The 20,413-nt window shown below is 34.1% G+C and overlaps 1 protein-coding gene across 2 annotated transcripts in view; it reads left to right on the forward strand.

The window, feature by feature from the left end:
- Positions 1-4,141: 4,141 nt before the first annotated feature.
- Positions 4,142-20,413, forward strand: part of LOC100374462 (mitochondrial adenyl nucleotide antiporter SLC25A25-like) — a 41,877-nt gene continuing 25,605 nt past the window's right edge. For both annotated transcript variants that reach the window (XM_006814308.3, XM_002733024.4), the window contains exons 1-4: positions 4,142-4,500; positions 14,464-14,678; positions 19,045-19,156; positions 20,246-20,404. In XM_006814308.3, the coding sequence (XP_006814371.1) occupies positions 4,324-4,500; positions 14,464-14,678; positions 19,045-19,156; positions 20,246-20,404 (663 nt within the window). In that variant the 5' untranslated portion in view covers positions 4,142-4,323. The remainder of the gene's footprint in view (positions 4,501-14,463; positions 14,679-19,044; positions 19,157-20,245; positions 20,405-20,413) is intronic.

Genomic DNA, 20,413 nt, shown 5'->3' on the forward strand with positions numbered 1-20,413 from the left:
ATTACAGACCTCACGACCATCTTGATTTTTGCCAATTTTTAACAAACTTGCTGCACTATTTAAACATAGACCCTATATAACTATCATTATACAAATAATTTGTACAAATAAACGCTTTCAATGTGTGGTTAATATCACAGCAATTAAGACCAAATTGCATACAAGAATGAATTTGTGAATATAGTTTTATCAGAAATAAACCTCGATACTCAAACACAGGTTACCATGGAAACAGATGAATTTTATATTTTCAATAAATGTTCTCATCAATGTTTAAAGCAATACTGTAATAGAACCCAAAACGTCAATTTAACGTGGGCGCTGTAATAATAGCGGTTCTGGGGTTGCTGTAAACATGTTGCTTTCAGACACAGTCAGCTGGCGCACAAATGATAATAAAATAAATGCGATATTTACCATATAGAGGCCGCCATCTTGAATGTATCATAAAACTAAATAAAAGACAAGCTGTGAATTGCGTTTTCAGATTTCTACAAATCAAGACAAAAATGCCAATCTTTCACAGAAATACGATCCGTACAAAACAAAAACGACGAATTCGGCCTATTTTTGTCATCGGTTGGCTTAATATTACCCCCAACGGATAGTATTTGAGTAGAACGTTTTAAAATTGTAATCCCAGTTGTCAGCCCACATTTTTGAACCGTGGGTTATATGATGAGCGTCAGCTGATATTTGCTTCTTAACCTTTCTTTGTATTTTCCGTTATAAACAAATGTTTGTCGCCTGTTGTTTCGTTTCTAAAAAACAGTTTCTATGTGCCATCCATACGCTTATGACGTAATAGTAATAATATAAAACACTACGTGTGCAATCTATGCTGTTTGTAGTTCCATAGTTACCGTATTACTATCTGTATTTTATATCACATATACCAGTGACAATGAAACACAGCATTATTCACAGTGTAAGTGTCTTGCATCTATTGCTTATATTGTTTAACAGCCCTGGCAAGCTAGTCTATCAACTTCTTTTTTTAATCAGGACCCTGGTATTTGAAATGCCAAATAATGGCCATGCTCACGTGGCACGTGGCTCACACGCACGTGTAAGAGTGTTCGTTTTCAAGCACGTTCTCACCACGGTTACTAAAACCGTGTTCTCACGTAACATCACATCCTTTCGACATACGTGAAAATGCTTGTTATATATATATATATTCTCGCTGATTTTAGCATGTTCTCACGAGAAGTTAAACGACTAAACACCACATCATTTCTACGTACGTGAGAATGATTTTTTCGACTATGTTCTTACGTAAATTTTAACAATGAAAAAATTAATCCAAAAATTAAAAGCGTATTCTCACGTAACATCGCATTATTTCTACGTACGTGAGAATGATTGTCTTTTAGTATGCATGAAAAAAAAACTGTAAGAGTTCGCACGCGTTTCAGTTTTTTAAACTCACGTGAAATTAATAACTATTCTAATACACACGCGACAACATTGACAATAGCTGGTTTCCGGTTCAATTCACGTACGCGATAAAGAAGTAAAAATGGACCACCATTTGTCATATAAATAACACTCGTGCACATTATTTGTGGGATTTTATAACACTGTACCTACATGAAGCATACCAAAACCATCGGGCTGGTAGCTTTCAAGGAAATATCGTTTTTTTTTTTTCCCAACAAATTTTGGACGGTGCTAAAAACGAAGAATTCATGATAGGAACCCGAAATGAACAAATCGGATATAGGTCTACTCAAGGTACATACAATTTAAACATGGTTATTTCTGTAGTTTTTTTCTTTCTGTCACTTGGTCTCTCAAAATAGCTTTAGAAATACATATATCAGCGCTTGCCAAAAGAAAAAAAAAACATAAATATCATTAACTTACAGCTTTGAAAGCCAGACAATTGTTAGATATTGAAAAAAAATCACTATTTTAAACTAATAATAATAATAATTTTATTAACACTTACACATTCCCCGGAGGGATTGGCAATGATTACAAAAGTTTAAGAAGGAATAAAAGGTTACAAAACAGTAAATAGATGAAAAAACAAACAAAAAAAACAAAAACAATCTAAGCTAATACATTACAGATAATAGCAAGTATAAAATTATGATACTACGATAGATAGAAAACAAAATGCAAAACTCAAATAGTGAAAGAAGGTTGTCACTGGGGTTGCTGTCTTATCTCAAAACACTTCTTTAGGTACCTTGCTACGGAGAGTGTTAGGCCACTGTTGTTTAGCAAGGCTATGAATTGTGTCTTTTGGGCGGTGAGGGCGCTCTGTCGTTGGACGAGATGGTTTGGAGCGAGGAGGTGGCCGCCAGCTATTGTTTCTTCCATTCTTCTCTTTATAGTGGTAATTATGCTCCCGATGCTGGTTTTCAGAGGTGTTGCCTGGTGTAGAAGTAGTGACATTACGATGTTACATTTTCGACATTACATTTCGATGTTTGTTTTTTTTAAACTAATGACACGTTTTGCAAATAGTGAACTCGAGTGTAGTGTTGTTTTAGAAAACTGCATTTTATGAAGTTTGTGAAAAACAAAAACAAAGACGCGATCTGAAAAATAAATCTGAGCCCCATTCTGAATGCACGAAATAAAGTTCCAAATTTTGATAAAGAAAACAGTCAGAATAAATTCATATTGATTATGGGAAACCATACTCTAGCACCAGCCTTAGCTGTCTTCTTAAAAAAACAGCTATGGAACAAAACAGCAACAATCAGTGTATTAGGTTACAATTTGTGATCAATCTATATTCTGCATTCACCATTAGTTGGATTGTCAACTAGTACTTGCAAAAGTTGTTTTATGATAATCTTAGTTAGTTTGTTATAAATTATCAGTTATTACAAGTCCTTCCAACGTTATTATAAACATGTCACCATAGCGGCTGTGGTTTGCGGAGTGACTGTGACCCGTGAGCACATTTACCCATTACGTAATCCATCGGTTACGTCACGGTATCTACCTGCAAATATTGCTGAAGACAAAAATTACTACCAAAGAATAAACATCAAATAACATTAATTAATTTTACTTTGTGTTTTTTATCTCGTCCGAGAAACACGATATGAGGACAATAACTTGAAAGAACTGGTTTCAGTGACAATGTAAAACCATTTATTTTCACTGACATTTAATTTCACTATTTTGATGTTTTGAGCATTTTCACGAATTTGTCAAGGAAACGACGAGTTATTATTACATCACAGTACCTCTGCTGAGAGACTGTGCTTACATGTTCATGTAGATTTAATTTAGCGGATTTTACTTATCAGCAAAAACAGCGAAAGTTGCCGGTAAACTTTTATTGTAGATAGCTTTTCTCGGAGAATAACTTTCAAATTTAAAGTTGAATTCCCAAGTTGTATGATCTGTAGAAAACCTCTTACAGATCACTGTTATCATAAAGAATTTGGATTGTGTACATTTCCATATCCGGGACTAACATAATCCTAAAATCAATTTAGAAGAACCTTGAGTACGGTTAGTAACCGTGCCTTGAATGATTACAGCAATAGGGATTATGGTCGGTTTGGTGATTACTATTTAGACTCCACGAGCTTAGTTGCCATACCAACTAATTTTCTCATTTTTCATGGTGACCCCTAACAATCAGTGGGATGTGTTCTGTATATGATAGGAAGTGGGAATGCAACTTAATATACTCTTCAGTCATGTTTTATGGGAAATAAATAACCATTTTGAAATTATTTCAAAATCTGGGGTTTTTGAAAGTGAAAAAAATGGTTCTTTTACCTTACAATTAAGTTGTATTCCATCATTTTTCATGGTTTTATTTTTAAAGTAGCAATCTTTGAATAATAGTTGGCCAGTTTTCTCAAAATGAGGAGTGGTCGCAAAAATAGTATTTAAAAAAATACAATGGGACTAATTAGCAAGTCCTAGCTTTTTATGTTTTTGAAACATGTGATATATTTTACTTGTTTAAGATGAAAAACTACTGGTATCATAAACTCGATTGCAACTCTATTGTCTATGATGTAACTGCGATGCCCCCCCCCCCCCTAACAAAGCAAACGCATGTTGCACGGCAGCTGTGTCGGGTGTTTCACTTGTGTCATGAACTTTGACAACAGTCAAAATGTGAACCAATCAAATCCACCCTTTGTCACGTTGCGACCCGTAACCTCGTTTTCATTTACCATCCTCCCTTAATGGCGCATGCGTACATTCGGTGATTTCGAAAAACGAGACCGGCAAATTATTTGACGAAAATCGTCGATAATTTTATGGGAATACTTGATACATATTTGTGGATATTCAGCCCGCGATTGTTAATTCTTCTAATTTCAACTGTTGGGGATGGTATCAGTGAAGCCCTCGGGACATTATGTCCACGAACTTTCCACAGATGACGAGGAACGACTAAACGGTCTGTTTCAGCAGCTTGACGTGGACGGAGATGGGAAGATCGACGTTCACGATTTGACGAAGGGCCTCAAAAAACTTGGGGTCCATCAGACTCCAGGTCAGGCACAGGTAAATTTGTTTTCATATCTACGATAAACCAACAAGTACTTTGAAACCACAAGTACAGCGTACATCGTTCATATATTTCGATTTTTTTAAAAATTATGTCAATGACAATGAGCCCTTTTTTTCTGTCCCGCTCGCATCTTCACCTGCCTTAGTTTTGACAGATCTCAGACTAGCATTATTAGTCTGAGGACAAGTGTATCACTTTCACGTGAAAATTATTGTTTTGTAATTTCTCCAGGATATTTGATTAAAATTCGCCATTTCTAGTTTCATTACATTATTACGACCGACTCTTCCTGGTTTTGACATCGTCCGTGATTCGTGTCATTTCCGGTAAGGGAGTTCACTAAGTTGTCGTAAACAGACTGCGTCACAAACTGACGGGGACTTCTATGTTTGTGTGGTACTAGTTCAAACGCTAGTTCATTGAGTGAATTTGTTCCCAAAATAGTTGAAAAGACATTGTAAACATTGTCATCATAATCTCGTCTTTTTGTGTTCTATTCACCAGAAACTTAAACTAACACAGACGTGATTTTATTACTAAAGTTAGATTTTGTTGAAATTTAAATGGTACTAAGTTTATCAGCAGACGACTGTTCAAAACCAAGTTGACTTACTAACCCACAGGTTGTCCAACTCAGTTTTCCAAAAGGTAACCTCAAACACCCTATTTTGCATATGAATATAACAAATAGCATAAATTTTGACATTATTATTTCAATTATGATGACCAGTGTTGGTCTACAAATTTATTTCAAGGTAATGTAAAACTCATTTACAATCTTCAGTTCATTGACCTGTGAGCAATTTATTGATAGTCTGACAACTAGTTATGTCATCGCGACTCCATGTCAAAATGAACACCAGTTGTATTTTCACTGCTACAATAATTCGCAACTCATTTGCAAAATTTTACAGTAATTCGTAATCAATACCTATGGCGACATCAACAATAATAATGATGCAATAATATTTTCGTTGATGGATTGGGTTTGTTTCAGGTCATAGGTGGAGTGCACACTGTGCTAGGTACATGATGTACAGGCAATTGCTATCTAATCTTACCCTGTCTGCTGATGTTTATATATTTATTTGTCTGACTGTGTTCATAAGTTTTGATTTGGTATTAGCAAATTGTGGAACTTAGAATGAAGTACCTATAGTTCCACTAACAAAAAAAAAACATTCCTAGAAAATTATTAAATTAATTATTAATTAATATGTTATTGAATCTAAAATTTAAGGTCAACTGATACCTGATTAACTCCAGTAGTTGATACTGATTGATTTGAAAGAAATCCTCTTTTCATTTTTTTTATCAACAGCTTCAACTTTTCTGTATAATCCGCCTTGATTTCTGGCCTGCGTTAGTGCTGCCTGTTGGTTGTAAAGCAAATATAGCATTATAATTATGTGGCTAATTATTTATTATATAGCAAACATTCATATGTATTCACCCCAGATTTACAAAACTTAATGCTAATACAGGATCCCTTTAACACATTGACAGCTGATGAATGGTCGCTATCAGTGCGCCCTCTAAGCTAGTATGATGTGTCACTGATGTAACTAGTTCTGCCTAGTCTCTGTGCGTCATTGCTGTAACAACAAACATACATCAACACATATAGCTTGAAAAACATCTTGTTTTTGTTAGGGAATTTGTAATTTGGTGAAATAAAATTTACATTTTATAAACAAAATAAATGTAAATTTGAAAGAAATCTGGGGCCACATCATTTTAGTGTGTGTGCCTTTAGAAGTCACCTACAGCCTTGTATACGTTCAATGTACAGTTATGAGACTTCGCTCCTCAGCAGTCAACAAGCTGACCCAATTTAAATTATGGGATTTCATATTGATTCATGACTTCAAAAAAATCAATCCTGTTAAAGAATACGCAGGTATGGAGAAAAATGTGTGTGGCTGTCAAATTATGCATTTTCTTGTATGAAGCCCTCTGGTTATTAGGTAGTATGTCAGAAACATTAATCTTCTAGGAAACGCAGTAATCTGTGTAATGATGTGGATTTAGTAAATTTTTGTGTATGGTTCTGTTACTAATTGGGAAATATATGTTACATATTTCTTATTTTAGTTCCTCTATCAGCTGTTACTACTCTTTATAGAGTTTATTTGTCATTTTGCTTGCTGGCTACATTGTGTAGGATTCTGTTGATGGTGTATGGTCTGCTTAACACTTTGCCTTCTTTTTTTTTTCTCCACTAATTTTGGTGGTATATTTGTGGAGGCTTTCAGTAGCCAATGACCAACATTTCCCTCTTTTCATCACAAATTCACAAAATCGTATTGTTTACAGCCTGCATTTTCCTTTCGAAGATTAGGACAAAAATAGCCAAATGTTTTGAGTAAAAACTGAAAATTGACTCAAATTTTGTTTGTTGGTACCAAAATTAGGGCTCATTTCCAGAAATATTGAAGAATTATTAAAAAAAAAGTGCCGAATAATTTAGGTGAGAAAATCTGGTGGTGAAAAGGTTAAAGGAAGACTACCACATAGTTGACAAGTTCTGTAACTTACACGTTCATCCCCAATATAAACTTTCTGTGGTATGTGTATGTAAGTGTCAACATTACTTGTGGAATTATGTAACAGCTGATTAATATATCAATCTACGGTACTTTTAAAAATAGTACCGTACACCAATTACCATATCAGTACATGCAGTAATGATGTAATACCAATATAACTGAACCTTAACCCTAATTCTGCCAGATTCATGTACTTTTACATTGACTTGACTAGATAAGGGTTGAAAGAAAAGTCCAATATGATGATTTTTATGCTGTTATTTAAAGTTTTTAACGCATTACTTGCTGAGAGCCTCAAGGGATACCAAAGTAAATGAAAAACAACAGTGTCCGCAGATGTTACACCTGTTTTGGGTGCATATTTGTTGTTAATACTTACATAAGCAAGTACATGTACACATGTGTTTCCAAGTGCATTATTATGGTTATCATTGTTGACTTAATTATATAATAATGAATAGTTAATTTAATACTAAATGCAAAAAAATGAGTCTGAGAATTGCCTGCATGCGACTGTACATGCTTGGTTTCACTACATTCATTCATTTATTTATTTATTTTTGTCATTTATTGTAAGCCAGCACACAAAGGTGCCTTTGATGCTTGTGCCAGTACATGTAGTACATTTCCTATTATTTAATAGTCCCAGCTACTTGTCCTAATCTATCTTTGTATTAAGTTCTTCTCAAGTAGTATATGATAATTACTATTGCAATAGGTAAGTGCCCTGTAAATGAGAACCTTGCTCTAACAAGGCGTGAATACATGTATAAAGGTCACTGGATAATGTGTACAATGGCGCTTTCTGGCAGTCTATGTTTTGGTTGACCATACATTTCTGTCTGCTGTGCACATTGAGCAATAACATTTCTGCGCCGTGAAATTCTCATAATATGAGGTTATTACAAGAATACCTCAAAGTATGCACGAAGACAGCTGGAGTATCGACCGATGTGCAGCGGAGGCGTACTGTACTGTCTGAGGTATTCTCGTAATAACCTTATTATTGTACATCTTTTCCTTCCAAGGATACATCATGGGAATGCCGAAATCCAAAAAGTTTAGAACAGAATCGGCAACCTTCTTTGTGTGGAGTCTGGTCAAATTCTGATAGTAGCCATGTTTGTTTTTATTATAAGACGCTTATGCGCATCATCATTTCATATTTGGAATTCACATTTCCTTATATAGTAGGATTAAAATACCCTGTAAAATACCTTAAAATTATGGCCTGCTGTAACTTATGGCGTTACGATGACAGATGTATACATGTAATAATATACTGTAATACAAACATATAAACTTGTTGAAACCAAGAATCAAACTTTGAGTTTAACAACCTTTACATTTCAATATATCAAATTAAACTGCCTGAAAATTTGACACCTATTGCGAGTACCTACTTTGCAATAACATAAATACATTTTGACAGTGATACTGATATTTAGTTCAGTACGTCACTACACTTACAACACTCGTAAATTGTAGCTGGTGCTGCCCCTTCCAAGGTGGGTTAAAATCTCCTATATTTAAGGTACTTTATGTCGTCTCAACAGGTTTACATTGTTTTTTTTACCTCCGCTGTCGACTTTGCCGAGCGGAGCTTATCATATGAGTGATTGTCCGTCGTCGTCCGTGTCAATGTTTTACTTTTTCGACTTCTTCTTAAAAACTACAAGCCTGAATGCTTTGATACTTGGTGTATATGTACCTTGGGTAGACCTCTCTCAGATTTGTTCATTTCATGATCATATCTTCACTTCTCTAATTTTGGTGAATATTTTTGTCGTTTTTGGTAAAAGTGATATTTTCGACTTCTTGTTAAAAACCGCAAGTCCAATTGCTTTGATATTACATATTTAGGTACTACGTGTGGACCTCTCTCAGATTTGTTCATTTTGTAATGATATCTTTAATTCTCTAATTTTGGTGAATATTTTTGTCATTTTTGGTAAAAAGTGATATTTTCGACTTCTTGTTGAAAACCGCAAGTCCAATTGCTTTGATATTTACATATATAGGTACTACATGTCGACCTCTCTCAGATTTGTTCATTTTGTAATGATATCTTCAATTCTCTAATTTTGGTGAATATTTTTGTCGTTTTTGGTAAAAAGTGATATTTTCAACTTCTTGTTAAAAACCACAAGTCCAATTGCTTTGATATTACATATATAGGTACTACATGTGGACCTCTCTCAGATTTGTTCATTTTGTAATGATATCTTCAATTCTCTAATTTGGGTGAATATGTTTGTCATTTTTGGTAAAAAGTGATATTTTCTTCTTGTTAAAAACCACAATCATTTATGGTGAAAAATGATATTTTTGAATTCTTGTTGAAAACAGCAAGTCCCATTGCATTGATACTATGCATATTGTTCATTTTTTAATCATATCTTCTGTTCTTTAATTGAAATGTGCAATGCTAACAGCGGAGCTATCTCAGCCGAGAGGCTGCTTGTTTAATACAGGTACACACTATTGTTGACATGATATATGGTTACTGTGTGTTACATTATTTTAGCAGAATCCAAGTGAAAACAAAGTATTGTACAGTCCATTATTTTCAGGTCACCACTAAATTGACATTTGTTACTCACGGTTTGTGTTTCTCTCATAATAAAGCAATATTTCAATAATCATGGAGCTAACTAAGGAGTTAGAAATAGGTAAATGAATTGATAATAAAGTCAGTTTTAGAGAAATAAGTGTTTTGACATTAGGTTTAGGGTTTACAATGATGTACTGTATACATGTATCTACTTCTTCGATAGTATTTACAACTGAGTGTGGTTTACATGTGTTTGAATTAGGAACAAGAGTAGACTAATAATTTACCAATAGTTGCCTTGTTATAATACTTTATAATGGGTGCTTAGTATGGCATATTTGTAATAATCTGGGCGGATTGATGCTACTAAGACAGAAATTCTTCTCATTATTTGCTTTTTCTTGTTCTTTTTTCCCCATCGATTTTTTTGAGCAAGGGAATAATTTTGTAACAAATAAACACGAATTTGCCAACATGAGCCATTATTGGATCGTATATAAACCCGAAAGGTCTGGTCGCCTGGCGATCAACTTTCTGGTGGCTTGTACGATGGGAAAAAAATTCTTCTGTATTTTGACTCAAACTACACATTTTCGATCTGTTCCGTATTCTGTCAAATGGTCATATTTGCTACGTTCACACGACAGTATCGGAGCCCAACAGCTCGAAGCGGCTCGAGCCATCAAAAATGGCTGTGTAAACGCGTTCGGCTTGAGCCGCCTCGAGCCAAGTTCGGCTCCACTCCGATAGGGTTGAGTCCAGATATTGCTCCGATTGTGTAAATGCATCGGGCCCAACTATCGGAGCCGAAATCACGCCCTCAATCGTCTTCTACGAGTAACCTCTCATTTTAATTATGGCAGAGACAACATCTTTCGTAATTTTACGCAATTTCCGGCTTAACGAAGAGGTACGCGTCCTAATAAATTGTAACGAATTATTGCGATAGATTGATAGCTCAGTGGGAAAAAATGGCGTACGAAATTATGCGACAAAAACTTGAAAGAACGACTGAATGGAAACTTTTTAAAGACACTAAAGATAACAATCGTAGAAGCGATTGCGGTACGGTGACGTGTTCCTGGTAGGTTTAGATTCTTTAGATTAGAGAGAATCTGAGATTCTTCCTAGTAGTTTAGATATCACTATAGTTGAATAGTTACAAAATGGTAATTTTGCATGACAATAACTTGAACGAATAGGCTGTATTAAACATATTTTAACTGCCGTGTTTCCTGTTTATTCGAAATACTAGTACCTAAACCATAATACCAGTCATTGTCTTTTCTACCTCCATGCTCAGGCTTTTTTTTCTCCAAGCTCAACAGCATCGTGCCATGTAAAGAAAAAAACACAAGCACGACACTAAAATCGTTTTCAGTCACTAATTATTCAAGGGCACTGTTCCGTTCGGCTCTGATCGAACTGAATTGAAATCTGGCAGATCTCGGCTCTCGTTCGGCTCCCGACCGTCGTATGAACGCATTGGAGATAATCTCCTGTTAATCCGTGGGAGGAGCAGTAATTTGACTCCGATAGAATGCTGCCGTGTGAACATAGCAATTATGGATATACACACTTTATGCATGTGATAAACTAATACAATTGTTACATGTAAATCCAAATAAACCTTGTTTGGTGCGTTTATACAACAGCATTTTATCAAAGCCCTATTGTTCGAGCCAGCAAAAATGGCCGGTTATACACTTTTTGGCTCGAGCCAAGTTTGGCTCCAATAAACCCTCGTGGATGAACTCTGATAGGATTGGGACCCAAATGTGTAAACGCATTGGGACCCAACAATCGGGTTTGAAATCGCACCAATGATTACTACACGTATGTTGCTGCACTAAGCGGACAACTGTAGATGAATGAATAGTAAAACCCATGATTTCAAGAATAAGAGCTATTCAACGAGGAAGTTCGGCAATAATCATTCGCTGTATCCTTGCTCATCCTCTTTGAGCTTGTTCAATTCGACTGGATAATACAAACAGTATACAAATGTCTAGAAAAATCTTGTATTTCAATATTAATTTCAATTGTTTTAATGCCTATCGACTGTGTCCCGGTAATAATTTGTTTGGAATATTGACCGCCGTTGGTTTCTCGATACTGAGTTTAGGATGGCGTTGGTACCAGTGTTTGTCATTGAACTCATTGAATTTGAGGGCTAAAATAATTAAACAAGTACAATTTATTATATATTTTTTTTCATCACGTAACTACAAAAGAACTAGAATTGTCCTGATGAAACAGTCGCCTTGAAATCGATCGAAATCGATCCACCCGTGTAAACACATTGGAGATAATCTCCTGTTAATCGGTAGGAGGTGCAGTTGTTCGGCTTCGATAGAATGCTGCCATGTAAACGTGGCACATGATATCATAAAGCTCAAGTAAAAATGTCAAGTTTTATTGATTAAGTGGTCAAAGGTATTGTCCTATACTTGGCAGAATTGGAGTACATGTATGTGTATACTGTGTACTATTCATCATTTGTACCCGTATGTACATTGTTCATGACTTGTTTACAGTTTAGTTTATTCATGCCAACTGTATACAGATACATGCAATTAAAATATTCTATTTAATTGTTGTAATATTATAACATTTCATTGGTAATTTGTGTCCTGTAGGGTGTCCTGTCATTGTGTAATTGTAGATAGACTCCAGTGATGGTCTCTATTGTCCAGATAGGAGAATTAGCTTATACGATACTACCTGTGCTTTGTGTCCTAGTTTTAGGTTATTGTAATGTGACCTAATTTTTGTGGGTGCCCTCGTTTGTTATTATTGTAAAATAATTTACTGCTGGGAAGTTGGACATTTTTGTTTTACAATAATAAATATAATTGTTTATTTGGCCTTTTTAGCGTGATCGCGAAAACTAGCGTGACCGCGAAAGATTTCTTGTAAAACAAAAAAGAAGCCCAGACTTTGCCAGTCTACTGGGAAGTTTCAGTGCTATCAGTTAAATAAAATGTATAATTATTATGACATCATTCTGAGTCTAGGTGCTTGTTTCAAAGTCATCAATGTCAATTTGTCAATGCTGGCAATGCAAGTAATAAAAACTATTGGCAGAGCTTCTGATCAGTGGGATGATTATGTCTAAATTATCTACAGACAAGCATGAATAAATTAAATATGATAGACTGAATAAGATTATAGGTCTAATTGACCTACTGACACTCATAGCTTGCAGTTCATTATTTGTAACGTTATTGCAGGTTATATTGTAAACTATGCACAAGGACATGTATACATTGCAGGAATATGCTCCACTAAGGTTCACATAATTGTATATACATATTTCAACTCATGTGATATTAGCAATAACATTTTTGTTCAGATTTGAGTGCATCTACATGTATAGAGCTGCAGCTAGTGAAATTTGTCAGTTTCATAATGTTAGATATTATTATACATGTATATGTTGCACTAAATAGTTTTTTGGGACATTCTGTTAAAATTTACATTTGCACTTGTTCTGTCACATAAAAAGTGTGTCATATTTATTTAATGTTTGTTTTCTTGTTTTCATTAAACTTGTCAACAATGTGCATATTAAACAGAAATTGAATCGCATCGCTAATCACAAACCATGCATTTGTGGCGCTACATGTAGTTGTGTAAAATTTATTTAGAATTTTGTTCTGTTTTCTCTCAATAGAATACATGATTACCGCAAAATGTATACAGGGTGACACTCCCCTCCACTATGCATTAAGGTTAATATGATTTTAACCATACATGATGAAGCTCACTCATGAATAGCCCACTATAGTACTCTAAATCAATTTTATCTCGCAAGAGGTTTTTTGTGAAGAAAATAAAATTTTTCATTCTCCACATACACTATTATATTATCTACCCTGGTAATTAGGAGCATTTTTGATGGTTAATATTAACAACTACTGTAATTAAATTTTGGTAAATCTTTCTCCCCAGGTAATCAGACTTTAAATTTGCTTATTTCGCTGACTGGAAAATGCGCTAAATTAAAACCTAGTGAATATGTAAAATTGAGCATAGAACACATTATCTAAATGATAAAACCGTGAATTTACAACCCACTTATTATCCCTAAAATGCTAAATCAGCGAAATTTAAACCCAGTGAAAAATAGTCATTTTAAAGTACTGTACGTCAAACTAAATGCAACTAAAAGCTATATTAATTGGTTTGAGTCGAGGACTCTGACTCAGTAGTTACATGGTTCGTAATAAAAAGCATACAGGGTACTTTGCTGTGCAGTAATGCTTGTTTGAACTGTTGCCAATTGTACTATTTATTAATGTTTCTTCAAATTATTTATTTTTCTCATACCTTTGGTTTGTTATACATCAGTGATGAGCAAAGGGTCTTGTGATTTCTTGAATCCAAGCCTCCCTTGTACATGTACGTAACAGGCAAAATCATTCACAACTACTTAATATAGAGCAAGTAAAGTAATCAGTTGTTTAAAATTTAATGAAAAAAATGATCACATCTTGTGTAAAAATTACTCCTCACACCAGAATTTGTTATGGTTGGCCATAATGTCATACCCGTAATTCTTTGCTGGAGAATCAAGATGGTGGGCTACTTAATACTGTCAAAAAGTTGAATATCCAGAGAATGAAAAGTGATATAAAAAAATTGCATTCTCCTAAATTTGTGGAGCTCTTTTATCTGGAACATTGTGCTGTTTGTCTGTATTTTCCATTCAAATTAACAGAGCACATTCCTTATTTGGAAATCTTGTCACAAATTATGGTAGGATCATCACATTATTAGTATATGGCTAAACTCCTTAGGTCATACAGCTCAAATAAATAATATCACAAACTTTTTTTTTTCCTTTTCAGAGAATAATAACCAAAGCAGATAAAAATAAAGATGGACACATGGACCTTTCTGAATTTGTGCAATATCTTGCTGAACATGAAAAAAACTTAAAATTACAATTCCGAAATGTTGACAAAGATCAGGACGGACATATTGATAAAAGAGAAGTGATGAGTGCATTAGAGGAATTAGGAATAACTGTTACAGATAGTCAAGTACATAAAATTATTCAAAGGTATAGTATACATTAATTTATATATTTGTAACAACCCTTTTGAATTTGTGTTACATTTGGATAAATAAGAGCTGCATAAAATATATGGCGTTTAGGGGTTTCACAAATGCATGCAAATACCATGCCATCATTCTGTAACCACTGGCCAGAAATAAAATAAAAAGGCTCTCAACAGTGCAAAGTGCTGCAGCGAGACCGGCATAGGCAATCGAAAAGGCAGAGAGTAGACGGCCAATTTGGGATTATAGCAGGCCATATGGCCGACGACCGGCTCTTATCGAAACCCCTGGCATTACTTAATGTCAAGTTTTATCTAATGTTAGTATTGAAAAAAGAAATAAAAAATAGTTAGTCTCAAAAATTTTATTCCGAGTTCCATGAAACTTTTTTAACAATGGTTATAGTTATACAAAACTTATTATTATACTATATACATGTACTGTATTAAAACTGCTCTGATTTTGCAAGTGACAACATTTTAAGAGTCCGCAAAAATCATGAAATTGTGTAGTTGTGAAAATTGCTTGAAATTTTGTTTTCATGAATGCCATAAAATCTTGAAAATTAGTAAAATTTCCCGCAGCAAAAATAGAATGATAGTACCAGTATATGTAGGTAATCATAGTCTTTGGTGATTACTCGATATAACCAGAAAATCTGAATGCACTGAATGCGAAAATATTTTTATCTTCTGAAGAACCTGAACTGTTTTCAGATATTACTTATACATTCTATTCAGATATTACTGGTACATTGTCAAGAATGTCTGGTTTTTGTGAATAATTACCAAAGACTACGATTACCTGTTATATAATGTATATTTATCCGTCTTTATCCGTATCAGCTTTCACAATTTGTTTTTGTTATACATGTACCCAGGAGGGTAGTACATTATATTGTTTTTACTTTTTATTTATGTTTTTTGCTACAAGTACCAAATTTGTCATTTGTGAATTACTCAAAGTGGAACACGACTGTGCAAAGATTTATTTTTGTTTCATTATTATCCAGTGACATGTGCATCAGAGTGATTCAAATCAGTTTGCATCTCATTTTTTTAAAAGAAACTTCACTATTGAACTCATGTTGGTGAAACATATTGCATGATTTACTGGATGATTGGTTATTTTATTGTATTATACCATAGACCCTCTAACAGAGGGTCTATGATTATACATTGTATTCAATGTCAAATTTAAAAAAAAGAAATATTGGCTTTTACTTTACTTTGGTCTATTTATTTATTTGTCAGTGGTATACCTTTTAATTTCTGTTTAATTTCTGTAACTGTATACCTGTTTTGGTGACTGGGTGTTTCCATGCTAAATGTTTCTAAACCACACTGACTGCCTATTTATCAAGTTACTGATTTATGATATTATAGAATTGATTACAATTTAATTATTCAGAGTGATTAATGACTTCTGGGCTCCATGCTCATTATGGAGAAACACCCAAATACATTTTTAGTAAATGCCACGTCACAACAACTGGTTTTACTAAACTGTAAAGTACCACTATTATGGATTAAGTGGCAGTGAGTAATATTCTGGATAAAAAAAAAAATGATGATTGCAGCTTTTACCGGTAGGAGGCTTTCAAGCTGTACTACATAAATAATAATCATCATTTATCTTTTGTTTACTTTATAAAGAGTCGCTACTGGATTTATATCTAGTGCGGTTTTCAATTTCCCAACGTAATTAAATTTAATTCATCAAATTGGTGGCACTGAATTTCAATTTACCTAATGCATGAATCTCATTAATGAAATATTTTGTTTGAATTAAAAGTAAAAAAAAAATGTTAGTTATGCTTTGGTGAAATATTTGATGATAGCTAGACAGAAAAAAATTGTCTGTGGCAATATAACACACTGCCACATACATGTGCATGTAGGTTAGGGGTGACTTGGCTCTCAATTACTCGTGAACAGTATTTGATATCTCTGTTTTTGCTACAGGGTAAAATAGGTTTTAGTCACGATGTCTAGTTAGTATTTTTTTTTGCTAAATACCAATCTGCCTAGTCACTTTAATTGCAAATGTGGAGCATATAACATTAAGAAATTGATAAAAGGTAGCAAATTAATACATCTCCTGCTGAAAGCCTTCAAAATCATTTGGTGAAATATGTTACATAACAGACATGTTTAATACTGTAGGCAACATGCTGTTCTGATGTTTAACTCACCTCATGTGAGTGATGACATGTTTTTGAATGATTTTCTCTGAACAATTCTTGCTTTGAAATTCCACTTCAGCCGTTTACAGGGATATGATAGAATCTTATGTTTGTGGAGTATGGAAGTTATTTTCACGAGTGTTTCAGTATATCCTGCGGGTGCAGCATGGATGCACCACATTATGAGTAAAATGTCATTTCAACTGAAATTAATTCTAGCTGAAATAAAGTACAGTAGTCCTGTGCAATGTTAAGAATGATACAACACATGGCAAATACATAGTTTGTTTGTTTACATGAAATTCCATCGGACCACTACAGATGACTATGGCACTTTGAAAACCTAGAGAAATTCTAAAGTCAACAACATTATAGAAAAAATGTAGAGAAATAAATAAATATATTTCCTCATTTTGGTAGAAAACGTTTACATTTGCAATTTGTCGTAACTGCTAGTATTTAATCCAACCACAAGAGGGCGCTGTTCCCCAACCATGTTTGAGGTTGGCCAGGGAAGAGTGTCATTTGACAGAGTGTCATTTGAAAGATGGGGATTTCTCATGGTTTGACATTCTTGCCTGACTTGTTGCTGAAGGTACTTTTAATATTTGTGATGAATGTTTTCACAAGCTGATTCATGAAAAGTAAGTAAATTCAGTAGTGGACGAACCAATCTTTGCCTTGCACATGAAAGTTTTGTCTTTTATTCCCATTTTACAGCATGGAATTCCACAGTTTTCCTCCACGACAAATGACGTATGATATCCATCCATACTCATGTCATGAGAGGAGAGAATTCCTGCTGAATTATCCAGAGTGGCTGGTTGAAGCATGGCAACATGACACTATGCAACAAGTAAATCTGTGTGATTTAATTCTTTAATTTTGCTCTCTCTCTCTGATATCATTCTCCTGATATTTTCTTTGTTTCTTTCATCTAGTCACAGTACAATTACAATATACCTATCAAACTTGATCCACTCCCTGTATTGCCACCAAAACTTAAATTTATCTGTCTCTCCCAATTACATGCTTACCAAAATCATGTTTCAATGCTTTATGTCCAAGCATTGTGACTAATCTGCATATGTTTGGTATGTCACAGTTTTCATTCTATGTATCTATGGTAATATAAATCTGATTGATAAAATTAAGCACTGTGTCCAGAAGACCCTTTGGATAAAATCTGTGATCTCTCATACGGTAGTAGCACGCGTTCAATCTATGCAAATCTAACAATGTAGTTTTCCCTGTACAATTTTCCTAAGACCATCTTTCCTCCCAAATGCCATTACAAATCAAGTTTGTTTAGTGTACCCGTGTGTGTCATAATCCGATTAAACATCAAGATCAAGATTTTTTGTGAACAGGAGCTGCACTTTTTGTCATTTATTCGTATTTTCTAATCCATGTAATACTGAACTGAAATAACATTTGTAGTGCAAAAATGTGCATTCATAAGTGAAATGAGATGTTGAGGCTATGCATAGGTTAACTATGCCTAGGCAGTTGGAAAATAAATTTTCAAATTGGACTAAAATTCATTTCCAGCTTAATATCATATTTATTATATTAATAGTGCCAGTAGGAAATGCACATAAATCATAATTGCATTAATTGTGTGCTTTGTCATAAAATATGACTTATTTTGACCATAGACATATTTTCGTTTTATACATAAGCACATGTGAAAATAAAGTATGCATGCTTCTAATATAAATGTATTCCACACTCTGAGTCATATCACTATGTTTTTCACTCATTTAGTACCGCAAAGGGAATTTCAGCTCAGTATTATTAATTGGATTACAAAATGTAAATAAAATCCTGAATGATGTACAGTAGCTCAATGTGTTTCCAAACTTCATAATTACAAATTAGCAATAAAAACAAATAAAAAATAGTATTACTGGTATTGTTCATTTTTAAAAAATGTGTTGTGGAGATAAATTTCATTCGCAATTATTCACAATCAGGTATGCACCATATCAGTCACTTTGTTGATTGTATTTTACTAATATTCAGGTTTTTAGTCATTTCCCCCTATTATAAGTGTGGCATTTCTCAGGTTGACATGAATAAATGAAATATATTAATTATCACTGGCCATAAATTGTTGCTGCTATGTAATATACTAGAAATTCATGTCTTGTTTCTGTTTTGTTTCTTCTTTTTTCCCTAGTATGGATAAAGATGGTACATATAAAATTGACTGGCACGAATGGAGGGAATATTTACTTTTTCACCCTGGGTCAGAGTTGAAAGATATTTATAGGTACTGGAGGCATGCAACAGTAAGTAGACAATTAAAATCATTGTTAACTGTCACTACCATATTGTTCTGAACACCGAAACAACAACATTGCCAGCTAAGCTGCTGACTGGTTTGCTACGTGCGTCTTGAGATCGTTATATGATTAGGTCAAAGCATTCTTTTAAGGGTGCATCGTTTTACTAATGCACACTTTTTCTAGACTGTGTCAGTACATACATTTTGTTCTATTTATCATATAACAACTTATATGATGAAATAAATAAAAAGGTAATTGCATCATGATCTTCTATTTATTTATACTCAACGTGTTCAAATCCTTCACTGTTAGTATGACGTCTTCTGTTGAGTTTCGTTTTGACTAAATTAATTCTAATCTCGTAGCAATCTTGAGATGTACTTTATTAGCAAATCAATCAGCAACATTGTTGTTTTGGTATAATCACATGTCATTGATTTTCAACAACAAAAATTATTAAAAAAAATAAATGTCTGTTTGATATGAAACTTTGAATATACATGTATGTAATAAATAAATAGCAACCAAATTAATGAACAAATAAATTACCCATTTCTAATACCCCTGGTTCAGATTCATTTGTGTAGAAACATTAATATTGTGTCCAAAAAAATAAATTGCAAGGGTTAATCTGAAATATATTTCTGCATGTGGTTGTTGTACTGTAACACATGTGTTGTGACAGGAACATGCTCTATTGATGTTGATCGTTATTTGTAAAGTATTCCCTCAGAAGAGCATACAAATTTCAAGAAAAATTAATGTGACACTGTTCAACTCAATCGGGCTTGGCACTAGAAAAAAACTGAGGAGGTTGCGACACACTAACTTTCATTATTGGATTCCCTGGAATAGATGTTTCTCCCAAGTTCAATCATTATTGTCTGGTGCTTATTCCAGGGCCAACACCGCAAGGAACAATAGTGTGAAGTGTGGTTTAATTAAGAGAAAAAGGGTAGAGAATTACAGAGCGATGATAATTTGACAGGCTGAGATAAGAGTTACATTGTTTTCCTTCTGGGACTAAATTCATCAACTCTTCATTGTTGTACATTGATAATACATGTATGTGATATTTGATTCTCATTACAGTTTATAGATATAGGAGATGATGTGATCGTACCCGATGACTTCACAGAGCAAGAGTACACATCTGGGATGTGGTGGAGGCAATTAGTTGCTGGTGGCGCGGCAGGTGCAGTGTCAAGGACATGTACAGCGCCGCTGGATAGGTTGAAAGTTCTTTTACAGGTAAACTTA

The sequence above is a fragment of the Saccoglossus kowalevskii genome, chromosome 17 (genome assembly GCF_978046115.1).
Source record: "Saccoglossus kowalevskii chromosome 17, keSacKowa6.1, whole genome shotgun sequence".
NCBI classification, from domain to species: Eukaryota; Metazoa; Hemichordata; class Enteropneusta; family Harrimaniidae; genus Saccoglossus; species Saccoglossus kowalevskii.